Source organism: Octopus bimaculoides, chromosome 10 (genome assembly GCF_046866305.1).
Source record: "Octopus bimaculoides isolate indiv1 chromosome 10, ASM4686630v1, whole genome shotgun sequence".
Lineage (NCBI taxonomy): Eukaryota > Metazoa > Mollusca > Cephalopoda > Octopoda > Octopodidae > Octopus > Octopus bimaculoides.
Genome location: NC_142937.1, coordinates 53,467,000 through 53,483,735, shown reverse-complemented (window position 1 = coordinate 53,483,735; position 16,736 = coordinate 53,467,000). Strand labels below are relative to the sequence as shown.

At 38.6% G+C, this 16,736-nt stretch overlaps 1 protein-coding gene across 4 annotated transcripts in view; it reads right to left on the bottom strand.

Moving 5' to 3' along the window:
• LOC106875505 (D-amino-acid oxidase) overlaps window positions 1-16,736 on the bottom strand; it is a 154,274-nt gene that overhangs the window by 41,338 nt on the left and 96,200 nt on the right. For all 4 annotated transcript variants that reach the window (XM_089358633.1, XM_089358632.1, XM_089358635.1 and 1 more), the window contains exon 8: window positions 269-339. In XM_089358633.1, the coding sequence (XP_089214759.1) occupies window positions 269-339 (71 nt within the window). The remainder of the gene's footprint in view (window positions 1-268; window positions 340-16,736) is intronic.

Genomic DNA, 16,736 nt, shown 5'->3' with positions numbered 1-16,736 from the left:
CACTGTTTTTCTTTCTATTAAACTTGAAAAATAATGGAGAATATAGTAAAATAATTTTGTCATTATTAGACCAATATTTGGAACATAGATTAATGTGAAATTTTGATAGGAAGTTTTAATAGATGTTCAAAGATGGTCTCTGATTTTGAAAGAAATGTGCTCATCTGCTGAGCAGGTGAACTCTATATTATTTTATAATTATACTTGAATGTATAAAAAGAGAGAAAACAGAAAAGAAAAAGAGAAAAAGGATAACAAATTAACTTACGTAGGAAAAATATATAATGGTTTAGTTTCCTCATCAATGAAGTAAAAGTGTTTTATCCATGGTGCATTTACCTGTTGATAATAATAATAATAATAATAATAATAATAATGATGATGATGATGATGATGATAATGATGATGATGATGATAACAACAACAATAATAATAATAATGATGATAATAACATGAATGTAAAGACCAACTCTTAATCAATCACATGATCCTTGAGAACTGTCATTACAAATGCAGAAATCTTAGTTCCACATGGATTGATTATAAAAAGGCCTTTGACAGCATATCACGTTCATGGATCTTTAGATTGCTGGATATTTTCAAAATTTCTCATGATTTCAAACTTCCTGAAGTACAACATGTCAGTATGGAATATGAATCTCCAATTATACCACTCTAAATGCAGTACTGGCTACAAACAATGTTAATATCAACTGCAGCATTTTCCAAGGTGACTTACTTTCACCTTTAATTTTTTGCATAGCCCTAATACCCCTTACAAATGAGCATAACAGAACAAGGGATAGATATAAAAAGGTATGGCAAAGATGATAATGAACTTGAAGGACTACTTCGTACTGTGAAAGCATTCAGTGATGACATCGAGATGAAATTTGGCTGAGATAAATATGCCAAGGCCACTTTCCAGAAAGGGAAATTGAAGACCTCACATTCAGTGGTGTTGGATGTTGACACTTTCAAAAAAGAACTTGAGCAGGAACAAACTTACAAATACCTCAGAATGAATGAGGGTTCTGACATTCAGCATGCAAGCATGGAAGAGTAGATAAGGAAGGAATGTTACAGGAGGGTTTGAGCAGTCCTAAAATCTGAGTTAAATGCGTTAGCTATAAATTCCTAAGCAGTTTCGGTTGTTATTCACAGTTTCAATGTGTTGAACTAGAATATGAGCTAAATAAGTAAGATTGACAAGAAAATTCGTAAGCTGCTGACTTGCAATAACATGCACCACCCAAAGGCAGACACAGATCGTTTTTACCTACCCAGAGCTCAAGGAGGTTGAGGCTTGATCCAGTTTGAAATCTCTTACAAAACCACCACAATTGGATTGGCAAAATATCTTAAAACATCTAACAACTGGATGCTAAAGCTTGTTGAAAACCATGAAAGACATAAGAAACTTCATTCTGTTATGAATTTTCAAGTAAGTTTATACATAACACCCAGGTTGAACAGCATGATGGAAGTGTGGCAACTGTAGTTACAAAGGTGAAATCAATAGCAAAACCAAATGCATTTGAAGAATTGGCTGATATGTGGGAACAAAAACCTCTGCATGGTAAATATATGGCCTGTAGTAAACAAGCTGATGTAGATCAGAAGCACACCCATCAGTGTCAATGGAGCTCAGGGTTAAAGGCAGAGAGTGAAGGCTTTATCTTGACTGCTCAAAATCAGAGTTTATTGACCTGGAATTATCAAGCCAGTGTGATGAAAAATGGTGTAGACTCAGAGTGCTGATACTGCAATGATGGGATTGAAACAGTGGACCACCTAATCTCTGGGTGTAAGGTTTTAGCACCTGTGGAGTACAAATCAAGACATGACAGAGTTGGCCAATGTTTACACTGGATAATGTGTTGATATTATAAAATCAAAACTGCTGACAAATGGTACAAGCACTACCCTGAAGCTGTAACTGAGGGAGAAAATGTAAGGATTCTTTGGGACTTTCCAATATGTACAGACCGGACTATCAAAACAAATAAATTAGATATTATTGTGAAAGACCAAAACAATAAAGTCTGTTTATTGATTGACATGAGCATACCTTGTGACTATAATATCTCAGCAAAAGAATCTGATAAGCTCAGAAAATATAAAGATTTGGTAACTGATGTGGCATTTCAAGATAGTTACAATACCAGTGATTTGTAGGAGCACTTGGAATTATCAAAACTGAAAATTATTTAACATACAGGAAGTGCAAAAGATTGTCTTAACAGGTTTATCACATGTACTGAGAAGAGCATTGTTGCTGTGAATTTTTTCTCCTTTTTTCCCTTTTATTTTCTTTACTCTTTTACTTGTTTCAGTCATCTGACTGTGGCCATGCTGGAGCACCACCTTTAGTTGAACAAATTGACTCCAGGACTTATTCTTTGTAAGCCTAGTACTTATTCTATCAGTATCTTTTTGATGAACTGCTATGTTACAGGGACATAAACACACCAACATCGGCTATGATGGAGGGGATACAACCACAGCTACACAAATGCATACATATAAATATATATATATATACGATGGGCTTCTTTCAGTTTCTGTCTACCAAATTCACTCACAAGGCTTTGGTTAGCCTAAGGCTATAGTAGAAGACACTTGCCCAAGGTGCCATGCAGTAGGGCTGAACCCGGAACCATGTGGTTAAGAAGCAAGCTTCTTACTACACAGTCATGTCTGCACCTTTGTTTACTTTTTTATTTTTATTTTTTCCTTTTTCTCTCTGTCTTTCTTCTTCCTTTTCTCTATCACATGACTTTGTAAATGAACAATCTGGTGTGTTTATTTTAATGACCTATCAATGTACACAGTGTGCTCCTGTGCCCTAGGTGTCAGGAAGACATTTGGCAAGAAATGGAAACAGAATTGAAAGGAGATGATAATGAAAATAATAATAATAATAATAATAATAACAATAATAACAATAATTTCAAATTTTGGCATAAGGCCAGCAATTTTGGAGGAGAGAATAAGTCGATTACATCAACCTCAGTGCTCAACTGGTAAAGGTATAGTTACCTTCTTGATTGATACAGACTCATAAGGGCCAGTTTTCTGTCCAGGAATCGAAACTACATTCTTATGATTATGAGTCCAACACCCTAACCATTAAGCTACAAGCCTCCACTCTAATATCGGTTTCAAATTTTGGTACAAGGCCAGAAATTTCAGCAGAGGAGCTAAGTTGATTACATCAACCCCAGTATTCAACTGGCACTTATATTATTGATGCTGAAAGAATGAAAGGCAAAGACAACTTCGGTAGAATTTGAACTCAGAACTTGAAGATAGACAAAATGACACTAAACATTTTGCCCTGGGTGCTGATGATTCTGCCAGCTTGCTGCTGGGGTTAGTTGATTATAGGGAACTCAGTGCTCAACTAATACTTATTTCACCGACCCTGAAAGGATGAAAGGCATTTGAACTCAGAAATTAAAATCAGAAGAAATGTCTCTAAGTATCTTGTCCAGTGTGCTAATGATTTTGCCAGCTTGCCACTTTCTGTAACCCTTTCTATTATAGGCACAAGGCCTGAAAACTTGTGGAGAGGGGTTAGTTGATTATATTGACCCTAGTTCTCAATTGGTATTTATTTTATCAATCCTGAAAGGATGAAAGACAAAGTTGATCTCAGCAGAATTTGAAGTCTGAAAGTAAAGAGCTGGAAGAAATGCCACTGAGCATTTTGTCCAGCACAGCGATGATTCTGCCAGTTGACCTTAATAATAATCAACACTACTAAACAACACGAAAAAATGAAAAATACTACAGAAATAAAAAATAACAAAACAGGACGTACCTGAAATAAAAGAAAATCTAAAGCAAGATATCCTTTATAGAACACAAAGAATTTGTTGATATGAAAAGTGTCAAGGATTCTTTGAACAAAACAAGCAGTTTAACTTCTATCCAAACGATTCTATCAAGAACTTGATAAAAATAAAATAGAAACCAATGCAGTGCTAACAGCAGAAGTAGAAGAATTTTGGAAAGAAGTATGGGTGGTGGAGGAACTACCTCAGTAAAGATCAATTAAAACAACAAAAACAGCACCTGAACAACTCTGGACACTCATAACATCAGAAGAGGTAACCCAGTTTGTGCAAAAATTAAATAACTGGAAGGTACCTGGAGATCACAAGACCCCACCAACCTCTGGTTAAAATATATAACAGGGACACTTAATGTGCTGGCTGAGAAGTTCACTGAGATGCTGACAGAGCCAGAGACATCTGAATGATTCACAGAAGGGAAACCATCCTAATTCCCAAATCTACCAAAACTGCAAATCCACAAAACTACAGACCCACATGTCTCCCTACAACCTATAAGGCCTTAACTGCAATAATATTGCAGAGAATGGGAAGATACCTAGAAGAAGACAACCTGTTTCCAGAAGAAAAGAAGGATACTGCAAAGACTCATATGGCTGTAAAGGTCAGTTATTGATCAACAAAGCCATAACTGAAGACTGCTAAAAGAAAAAGAAGAGTTTTAGTATGGCATTGATTGATTACTGGAAAGGCTTTTGACAGCATTCTGTACACATGGATGCTGGAAACACCAATCATGAACAAAGTAGCACCAACAGTAATATAATTTATAAAACGTGATGAGTTAATAGCAAACAGTTCTGCAGCTACAGACAAAAGAGGGGATTATAAAAACTAAAGCCATTCCCATTAAAAGAAGATTATTCCAAGGAGACTCGCTCTCTCCACTCTTCTGTCTGGCACTTTCAGCTTTAACTGACATACTAAGCAGAACTGGATGTGGATATTACTGCTATGGTAAAACAATCAACCATCTCTTGTATAAGGATAATTTAAAATTGTATTCTGCAAATAATAAACAACTAGAAGCATTACTACAGACAATGCATAGATTTACCAAAGAAATAAATATGAAATTTGGCTTAGAAAAATGTACCAAAGCAATCTTGGAAAAAGGAAAACTAGTTAAGAATAACAACATCATACTAGATAAAGAAAATGAAATAAGAGAACTAGACAAAACCTGGAGATATAAATATTTAGGAATCAATGAACTAGATATGTTACAACATACAAGTAAAAGAAAAGACAAGGAAGGAATATTATAGGCAAATTACATTAATATTTAAAACAGAGCTCAATGTGAAAAGTAAGATAATAGATATCAGTACTCTAGCTGTCCCAGTTATAAGTTACAGTTACAATATTCTTAATTAGAAGGTGGTAAGCTGGCAGTAATGTTAGAATGCTGGGCAAAATGCTCAGTGGGGTTTCGTCTGTCTTTATGTTTTAAGTTCAAATTCTGCTGAGGTTGACTTTGCCTTTCATCATTTTGGGATCAATAAATTAAGTACCAGCTGCGTACTGGCGTCGATCTTATCAACTGACTCCCTCCCCCAAAATTTCGGGTCTTATACCTTGAGTAGAAAAGAATATTCTTAATTGAATACTAAATGAACTAGCCAAACTAGATTAAAACAAGAAAAATAATGATGGAATTTAACACATCACCCAAAATCTGACAGAAAGGTTATGTATATAATGAACTGAAGGTGGTAGAGGCTTTATACAACTAGAAAACAACTATAAAATACCCACCATAGGACTACAGAAATATCTAATTCAGAACCAAGGAAAACTAACAAAAATAGCTGCAAAGCATGAGCAAAACGAAAAAAAAATCAAAAAGAAACAAACTGTTTTCTGTCTTTAAGAAAGCTGAAAAATACAAGGAGGAGATCATAATATCCAACACCTATAAAAAAGTAAGAACAAAAGCTGTTAAGCTACTAAAATCTTAGCTAAAACTGGAATTACAAAATACCATGATAAAACGATGGCAAGAATGCCCTTACATGGAAAGCATTGGGATATGCTAAACAAAAGAAATAGACAAAGTAAAATCTCAACATTGGTTGAGAAGTTCGGATCGCAGAGCAGAGATTGAAGAGTTTTTAACTGCAGTATAAGATCAAAACCACCCCATCAGAAACAACCAAAAACACATGATAAAGAAAAATACAATAAGTAACTGCGGAATATGTGATGATGGGGAAGAAACAATAAGTCATATTGTCTCTGGCTGATGAATCTTGGTCAAGAAAGAATATATCTATTGACATGACAGAGATGTGGGACTTATATACAGTGGAAATTGTGCCTGCATTATGGAATGTGGGGCCTGAAGATAGAAATAAGCCTTATAATAATAGATGCATTTGGTATGGTTAAAAACATACAGATAAATGCATAATCAAAACACCAACACTTATACAATTATAGATGATATACATAATGTGACACTGCTAGGCATCACACACATCCTATGTAAAGCATTTTCAATACAGTAAAAACAACACTAAAATAAACCACTTCACATACCCAAGGCTGCACGTGGTAGTGTATGTAATACTTGCCATTAATGTGGAAGCTGTTGACAAGAATGCTCTCAGAAAGCATTTATGAGCACCTTCACAGCCAGAATTTGCAGCCAGAACAGAAAGGTTGCAGAGAGAAGTCTAGAGGAATGCATGATCTCTTATATATAGACAAAGCAGTTTAACATTAAGTAAAACCTAGAAAAAAAAATTTAACAATAACATGGATAGATTATAAGAAAGCCTATAACATGATTCCACATTCATGGATTAGTGAATGTTTGAGTATATTCTGTATTGCAGACAACATAAGAGAATTAATTAGCTTTATCATGAAGAAATGGTAAGTAGATCTCTATTCAGGTGACACAGCCCGAGGAAAAGTTAATATCAAGAGAGGAGTTTTTCAAGGAGACTCGTTATCCCCTTTAATATTTGTCTTATGTTTAATCCCTCTCAATTTACTATCAAGGAAGGCAAAGACAGGGTATCAGTTCAGAAATAGTAAAGGAAAAATTAACCATCTGCTCTACATGCATGATCTGAAGCTTTTTAGTAAGAATAAAACAGAGATAGATTCCTTAATATAAACTGTAAGATCCTTCAGCAAAGATATAGGCATGGAATTTGGTATAGATAAATGTGCAATATTAGTTATGAAAAGGGGACAGTAGTCAGCAGGGAAGGCATCCAAATACCAGATGGCCAAACATTAAAATCACTGAAAGAAGGAGAGAGTTAAAGTATCTAGGAGTTTTAGAATCTGACAGAGTACTAACTATAGAAATGAAAATGAAAATTGAGAAGGAGTACATCAGAAGGGTGAGGAAGCTAAAGGAGTAAAGGCTAAATGGTCTGAATCTAGTGAAGGCTGTAAATACTTGAACAGTATCATTACTGAGATACTCAGAAGCTTCTGTAGATTGGACAAAATCTGAATTAGTGAATCTAGACAGAAGAATTAGGAAGGAATTCAATACAAATGGAAGATTTCACTCAAGAGCAGGGATAACAAGATTATACTTACCTAGAAAGGAAGGTGAAAGAGGGTTAATATCAGTAGAAGACTACGTAGGGTTAGCTAGAGTAGATATAGCCTTCTGTATAGGTAACTGAAGAAAGTTTATTAAGAGCTGCTAGGACATAGGGAGATCAAAAAGTTATATGAAGTTAAAAACCAGAAAAAGGAAGAACGATTGTCTGACTGGCAAGAAAAGGCTTTGCGTGGTAGATTCCCAAAGATAGTTGCAGGAAATAGTAATAGTGAGACATGGTTGTGGTTGCTGAAAGAAAGGCTGAAAAGGGAGCCAGAAAATTTGTTAGTAGCAACGGAAGATCAAGCATTGAGGACTAATTGGATAAAAGCCAAGACAGACAAAACCAAGTAGATTCCTAGTGTAGGTTATGTAAATCAAAGGAAGAACGTGTTACTCATATAGTAAGTGAATGTAGCATGCTAGAAAGAATACAAGACATGACGACCCAGGCAGAGTAATCCACTGAGAGTTATGTAGAAAGCTAAGATTTGACCATACACATAAATGATATGAACATGAACCTAGTAAAATATCAGAAAGTAAGAAATCTAAGATGTTGTGGGACTTTAACATTCAGATAGAGTGATAGAAGCTAGAAAACCTGATTTAGTAGTAGTAGAAAAAGAGAATAGAAAGTGAAAGATAATGAACTTTACAATCTCAAATAATAGGAAAGTCAATATGAGAGGTATAGAGAAAATAGCAAATACCAAGACATATAGCCATTGAGTTACAGAGACTATGAAAGTGCAGGTTAAATGTATCACTATAGTTATAGGTGCATTAGAAACTATTCCTAAAGATTTGAACAGAAGAAATAAGCACAAAGCTTATTTTGGTACAACTCCTGAAAACAGTGTTATTAGGGACAGCTAGAATACTTAGGAAGATTACTTGTGGTAGCCCGATGTTAGTAATTTTCCTTTTCTAACAGTTTAATCTGTTGCGTGTATATGAAATAATAATAATAATAAAAAAATAAAAATAATAACAACAACAACAAGAATGACAAAGAATGAAAAAAAAAAGAGGCTGAAGCACTATACTGGCAGTGCTGGACCAAGCTTTGGCCACGAACTGGAGGGTCAACCTTAGGAATGAGCAAGTGTCTCTGCTGTGTCGTATCTGCAGTAGGGTGGATGAAACCATTGCCCATATCATGAATGAATGCCCTAGACTTGTCCAAAACCACTACAAGTTGTGGCTACATGACCAGATAGTGAAAGTGCTACATTGGAAACTACGAAAAGTGGGGGCTAGAGAGAGGCAAGACGTGGTATGAGCGCAGACCACAGAGAGCAGCAGAGTCAGAGACTAACAAAATCCTCTGGTATTTCCCTATCCAAGCAGATCAGGTGCTACAGCATAACAGACTGGACCTAGTGGTGGTGGACAAGGTGCACTACATATGCTATATAGTTAATGTTGCACGCCCCTTTGACCCATGAATAGTCAAGGAGGAAAATGAAAAGATAGATAGATAGATACAACCCTCTTAAATATGAAATAGCCCGGTGAAGATAGTGTCAATTATTGAAATATTAATGAAAAGATAGCTAGATACAACCCTCTTAAATATGAAACAGAAGGTGAAGATAGTGCCAATTATTGTTGGGTCCTTGGGAATAGTATCAGAAGGCATCAAGAGGAATATAAAAGAAATTGGAATTGAGTGCCCAGTAGAACTATTACAAAAGGTTTGCCTCCTTGGCACAGCCAGAATAATCAGGAAAGTATTAGATAGCTGAAAAGAATGAATAACATGGTACTGTAGGCTGCAGGTAGTAAGCCCACTATGCATGCAAGACTCCAGGAACTCCAACAAAACCTATGACAAAGAGAAAATAATAATGAATAATGATAATAATAATAATAATAATTGGTACATCATACATATTGAGAAGAGCATTGTCACTGTGAGAATGATTACAGCCTATGTAAGTTTTTTCTTTTTTTTCTTTCACATAATTTGACTTTGTAAATGAACAACTTTAATGACCTATCAATTATATGCAGTGAGTTTCTTTGCCATAGGTGTTGGGAAGATACTTTGCAAGAAATGGAAACAAAAACTAACAATAATAACTTGGTAATGCTACTCTTAAAAATCTTCTCCCACCTACACTTAATTGACTGCCAGCCATATCAACTAACAGTCCAACCAAACAACCTGTATTAGTAGAAAATTTTCCAACACTAGGTCCCCCAAAGCCTCAACAACAACAACTAGTAACAAAAGCAATACCAATGGCAACAACGGCATCATCATCAACAAAAACAGCAAAACCAATAATGAAGGAAAATCACCAACACCTGCATCAACAGCAACCCCAGCAACATCATCACTATCAGTCACAGTAGCAACAACACCAGCAACTTCAGCAACACCAACAACATCAGCAATAGGTGTATCAGCTTTACTTGCCTTAACAGCAGAAGAGATAATACAAAGGAACAGACACAGCACCCAGGGGCTCCCACAACAAAGCTCTCCCACTCCTTCCCTCTCTCCATCTATTTCAAACCCCATCGACCCATTCACTGATTCCACAGACTCAGATTCATTGGCAACACAGCGAAAATGAGAGGGACCCCCCCCCCCCAAGTCCCACATCAAATAACATAGAAAATACACCAACTGCCACAGACAAACTTACAGCATCACCAACCTCTCCAGCACCACAATGAGAAACTTCGCTTTCAACACTACGCCAATTGCAACAACCGACCAAAAGAAGACACTCCCAACAGCAACAAGCAACCACACAAACACCAAACTTCGTGCTAGTGAGGAGGTCAAATAAACAATTGATAGACCTCCTATCACAAAGGAAAGATATCGAGAGAGAGGGTGTGATCCTTGGCACCAGCACCTTTCAAGTGCCAGAAGCATTGGCATTGGTGCGGATATCTATAAAAGTATATAAACTCATTAGGAAGAGCTTCCTGCAAGACGTGGGAACCTCTAATGTAAAGGTCATGAGTAGGCTTTTAAAGGGGTTTCCAGAGGAACCCCAACAATTCATGGACGTTGAGCCACCTGACTTCCAGTGATATCCAAATGGTAAGTAGATGCCTTTCTGTGTCTTCTCTAAATTCTGTCCGGTCATCATGGGGTGTTTAAGAGTAGGTAGCATAAATGTTCGTGGCCTGGGGTTGCCTGCTCAACAACCTCAGGTCACTATCTAGGGATGTGACAGCTGTCAACGAAACCAGGATTTCTGACACATGCAATATGCTCCCAATTTTGAAGATTTCGAGATCTATGCATCTCTTAGTCGGCTTGGAATAGGGTGGGGGTGGGGTAGCTGTGCTGTTTAGGAAAAACCTGGATCTCGAGGTACGGATGATCTTCCTGAACCGGGAAGGTAAGTTGGTGGTCCTGGATGTGGACAGCAGCAAAGGTGGTTCTTTCAGACTAGTTACTGTATACGCCCCAACTGGGGTGGGGAAGCCAGATTTCTTCAGACATTTGGAAGTTTTCCTTGAGATCTCTCGTTCTTTAGTTCTAGTGGGCAATTGGAATGCCATTTTGGATGCACGCTTGGACAGGGTAGGGCTAGCTGCTAGGAGAGGGGATTACAAAAGCCTCAAACCTGCTCAGTCATTTCCAATTGGCTGACAGGTACCAACTGGACTTCCCGAATGCACCAATGTGGACATGAGCAAACAGCACAGGGTCTTCCAGATCATATTTAGATAGGATATTCTGTAGGCCAGTAGATAGAAATAGCACAGGTTGTCCACAGTTCAAAGTAGTCAGCTACACCGACCACAAATTTGTGATCTGCACAGTCGACCTAAATAGGATCCACAGGCAGGGCCCGGGTACTGGAAGCTGAACATGTCTTTCTCAGAAACTGGGTTAGCAAGCTAGTCCTTCAGAAGTTGGTAGACACAGTCATCAACAACCGTTGGTGGATAGCCCTGAAAAGGGCTATTAGAGTAGAGGCAGTAGGATTTAGTTAGAACTAGCCTTAGAGGAATCTAAGATAGAGGGAGAGCTAGTTAGGAAGATAGATGAGGTGCTTAGGAGCGGCATTGCGACTGATGTGATGGTGGTGAGATTGGTTCTTGATCAATTCTTCGATGCCAAGCATGAAGATTGCATTGTCAGAGCTAGGGTGCATACTCTAAGACACAAGGGAACAAAAGCTGTTTGATGGGCCCAGGTGGCAGAGGTGCAACATGGAAACAAAGTCACAATTCAGTCTTTGGTGGGCTGGGACGGGTGTATGCAACATGAGTCCAAGCAGACATGTATGGAATTTCAGCAGCACTTCGCCAAACTGTTTAGGGCACATGGTGTGTCAAGGTAGATTTCATCTCCTACCTTGGTGGCATGCTGCGCCTTTTGGCCAGGGGTGTGGAGTTCTGCGAAATATTGATAATAGCTGAAGACATATGGGATGCCATGAAGGCCTGCATAAGAGAGAAGTCTCTGGGGCTGGATGGTCTCCCTTGCAAGCTTTGTCTTCATATTCCAGACTTGTTCAATGATCTCTTAACAGATGTCTACCACAACCAGCAGCAGAATGGGAGAATACTCAGTGCTGTGAGCCATGGTGTGGTGGTACTGCTGAGAAAGGACCCGAATAAGGGGGATCAATTAGATAACTTTAGGCCTATAACTGCTAAACGCAGATTATAAGATTTTGGCCTAGGTGTTAGCCAAGAAGTGGTGCTTGTCATCAGTAAGCTGGTCAGTAACACGCAGACATGTGCTATTCTGAACAGATCTATGCATGACAACCTCCACCTCATGAGCTACATCATAGAGAAGATAGGGAAGGACTATGGCATGGGTGGGGCTCTGATCAATTTAGATTAATCAAAAGCTTTTGACAGGGTCGACCATTAATACCTGGAGGCTGTCCTCTCAGCGGCCAGTTTTGGTCCTGTTTTCAGAGGCTGAATCACTGCATTGTATAGTGGCATCTGTTCGGTGGTCAAAGTAAACGGTCATCTTTCGGAATCGTTTAGCTTCGCTTGCTCGATCCATCAAGAATGCCCACTCTCTCTCCTTCTGCATGTGCTGGCTCTCAAGCCATTACTGAGGAAGTTGGATATTTCGAGGGGCATTCCGTGTGATCTAAGATGCTGAAGTTTCATGTTGGCTTAATAATGTTGGACAGCTCGGAAATCAATGTGATCAGCTCTACTTTAAGAGAGTATAAAGCAGTGACAGGAGTAAGAATTAATCAGGGCAAGTCGGTAGGCCTGCAGCAAGTCCATGCCAACTGACAGTGTGGTAGGGCACAGGATGGAAGGACCAGTTAAATTGCTCTGGGTCTGGACCTCCAGGTGGACAAGAACTGGGGGGAAGTGACGAGCAAGGTAGCCAATCTCACCCAGAAATGGGCAGAGAAGAAGCTGTCTCTGAAAGGTCGGGCAGAGGTGACAAATGCATATATCGCTTCCGTCATCTACTACCATCTGACCGTGATTTCTTGCTCTGCTTCATGAGTGACCAAGCTGGAGCAATTGCTCTTCCGCTTTCTGTGGAAAGGTCGTGTTTCACTCGTCAGACAGTCCATCTGTTATCAACAGCCGCTGAGTGGAGGACTGGGTGTGCCATGGCTAATGATGCGCAGACATGTGCTGTGGCTGCAACATCTCCCCCACTTTCTTAATGGTGAACAAGTGTGGTTGCCCTTTGTCAAGCAGGATTTTCCATAGCTCATCTCATTGACAGAGCTACAGTCCTGAATCAAACATAGACCAAGAAAGGGAGCTTGGCATCTGGTGTGTTAGCAAGCACTCACAGCTTTCTGCTAGTTGGGTAATGCAGTCACTGGAAGTTCCACCAGGGAGTTCTATAGGGGATTCCTATAAGGTTGTTATCCACCCCTGATTGGAACTCTCCCGTATGACATGTACGCATGCTCAGTGACTTGCTTTAACTTCCGCAGACGCAAATACTGCTGTATATGCAGCAATTATAGAGGGAAGATGTAGACAGCAAAGTTATTTCACTACACAGATATCCTGCAAATGTAGCTATTCGTCGTATTTGGCTTCAGAGATCGAGACTTGTGAGGAAAGACTTTGTTTACACTGCAAATAGCCAAATGTGTTCCCAGCATTTCGTCAATGTCGGGCTAAACACGAATGTTTAATCTAATAATTGTTTTGTTGATGTACAGGTATTTTTAATAAAGAATTTTGCATTCAAATAATAAATACATTGAAATTGTTGTTAATGTTCTGAATGAATGTGGGAATTTCGAGTAAGCCTAGCTATGATATTTTTCTTTATATATATATATATATATATATAGGCATAACTACTGTAATTATACGTTATATATATATATATATATATATGGTAATCTTCAAGTTTAGGGGGATAAAAATATTCAAGGGAAATAACTGAACGACTTACCAGTATTATCCGTTTTCTTCTAGCTGTTTATAAATAAATCACACCCTAACCCTAACGTCAATCAAATCACGTGTGTGATTTATTTATAAACAGATGTACGGAGAATACTGGTAAGACGTTCAGTTACTTCCTTTGAATATTTTTTTTTATCCCCCTAAACTTGAAGATTACCTATATATATTTATTAATAAGGGTAGAAATTGATATTAATCAATTAGAACCAGTGGTCTAGTATATTAAAAAAATCCGAAGATTAAAATTATATTACATACAAAAATAAGAGGAATGACCAGCAAAAGTGGACTTCTATATGCTAGAAATAGATGCCGATTCGGCACTTTAGCTGGTCATTCCTCTTATTTTTGTGTGTGTGTGTATATATATATATATATATATATATATATATGTGTGTGTGTGTGTGTGTGTGTTTGATTAAATAATAAATTTACAGCATTGAATCTAATATTCCTCTAATTATTAGACTTTATAGTGTGACTGTCCCTACCTCTTCTACACCTCATCATGCTCATGGCCAAATCAGTGAATGGTTGCTGAAAGCAGATTGGGATCAGGCAATACTTCTGCTTATTCCTGTCTGAAGTATCGTCCGATACCTCAGACTTATCGTCCGATGAATTTACTTTGTTAACATATCGACAGAATTTTTATACCTTTCAATCAAGTCCGCCTTTCTTCCAGTAACATACTGTCCATATAATCTTAAATATTTCTTTAACTCAGGCACAGTAAGTATTTCGATAGCTGAATCATCGAATTGCTTTATATCCATGATAAGACGTAAAACAATAACAATAGCGTAGATAGTCTTGTGGAAGTTTAATTGTCTACATGGAACGCCGCCTGGCCAAGGGAGATAACCTACTTATAGGAAAGCCCTATAGGGGATCAATAGCGGGCAAGAGCAACGACGTCCTCAGAGAAACTCTGGATCAATTAACTGGTCTTTTCCAGAGGACTTTTGGGCCAGGGCCTATGGATAACTTCCAAAAATCCCTGGCCTGGCAGTGCTACCAGGGAGTTCTGCTGGCTTGAGACAAGCTCTACAGACATGGAAGTGCTGTCAGACAGACCTGTCTGACGTGTGCAGGGAGACAAAACTGTCCTGCATGCACTCGTCCAGTGTCCGTGCATTACCGACTTGTGGAGCTTTGTCGAACAACTGTTATCACGTGTAAGACAGATCCTGTTATCAGCTGAGTCCATTGCAAAGATTGCTCTGCCGCCTTCCTTTGGTCAGGAAAGAAAGATAGTTTTCCTTTGTCTGGTGGCTATGGTGAAGGGGGTAGTGTGGTGAACTGAAGACAGATACTTTCCTCTTCAGCCAAGCCCTCATTAACTCTATCAAGCTCCACTTATCAAGTGAGAGTAGAGAGGGAAGTTCCGCCCCCACCACTAAATTTGTTGAAAGGTGGGTGCATGTCGTGAAGATGGCCCATGTGAATGGGCCTACTCCGAACTTTCGTTTGTAAACCAGAGGAGTTGAGAGGGAGAGAGGTGCCTATTGAAGTGCATCTGGCAGTCAGAATAATCAGAATGTGTGGGGTTCCTCGGTTATCCCTGTGAGGAACTTCCCACCTTTTGGGGAATTTTATTGTTTAATTGTATTGTTGTCATCTTTATTTTATTGTTTACTCGATTTTTGTATTAAACCCTACTTGTTCAAGTTTTGTATTGTCTCTATTTGTTTTGTGTTCAGCCCTTGTGGCCAATAAAGAACTATCGTTATTCAGGCGGGCAGTGCGATCGGTAGTAGATCCACTCTAGCGTTCTATAGAGGGTTAGTGGGAGAAAAGTGCGACGACGTTCTCGGGGAAACTCTAGGCATCGAGGATAATCAGCTAAGCAGTCTGTTCAGGAGAACTTTCGGGCCGGGGCCCATGGATAATTTCCAAAGGTCCCTCGCCTGGCAGTGCTACCGAGGTGTGCTACCTGTTCGAGATAAACTCTACCGACATGGAAGTGCCGTCAACCGGGCCTGCCCGAGGTGCGCTCAGGACGACGAAACCGTTCTGCACGCACTCGTCCAGTGCCCGAGCATTGCTGACCTGTGGGTCTATATCGAACAGCTACTGTCACGTGTAGGACGGATCCGGCTATCAGATGGATCCATCGTGAGAATTGACCCGCCGACCTCCTTTAACCAGGAGGGCAAGGCAATTTTCCTATGCCTAGTGGCTGTAGCGAAAGAGGTGATATGGTGGACCCGTTTGAAAGGGTTAAAGACAGACACTTTCCTCTTTGGCCAAGGCCTCATCAACTTTTTCAAGTTACAATGGAAAAGGAAGATGAGAGTAGAGAGGGAAGTGCTGTCTCATAGCAAATTCGTTGAAAGATGGGTGACTGTTGGAAAAATGGCCAGTATAAACGGACCAATTCTGAGAATACACCTGTAGAAAAAAAAAAAAAAAAAAAAGGTAATGTAAAAGGAGAAAGGGCTCTATACCCCTTTCTTATTTTTTCTGACCAGGCTCCCGTGGTTTTATGGGTTTTTCCACGTGTAACCTTTCCTTTTTCGAAGCGCCCCCCCCCCTTTGGGAGTTCTACTTATTTATTTATCTATTTATTTATCTATTTATTTATTATATCTTTCTCCGTTTTCTTCCTCTGTTTAGACGAACTTTCCTACCTTTTCGGACAAAACCTTTTGTAACCTTCGTCCTGTCTTTGTCCTTATATGTTTTTAATTGATATTAGCCCTTGTGGCCAATAAAACGAATTAATTATTATTATTATTATTATTATTATTATTATTATTATTATTATTATTTCATACACACACAACAGAATAAATTGTTAGAAAAGAAAAATTCCTAACATTGGGCTACAGCAAATAACCTTAGGTGCCAAGAACCCAATTATAAAAATAAAAATAATAATAATAATAATATAGAAAGGA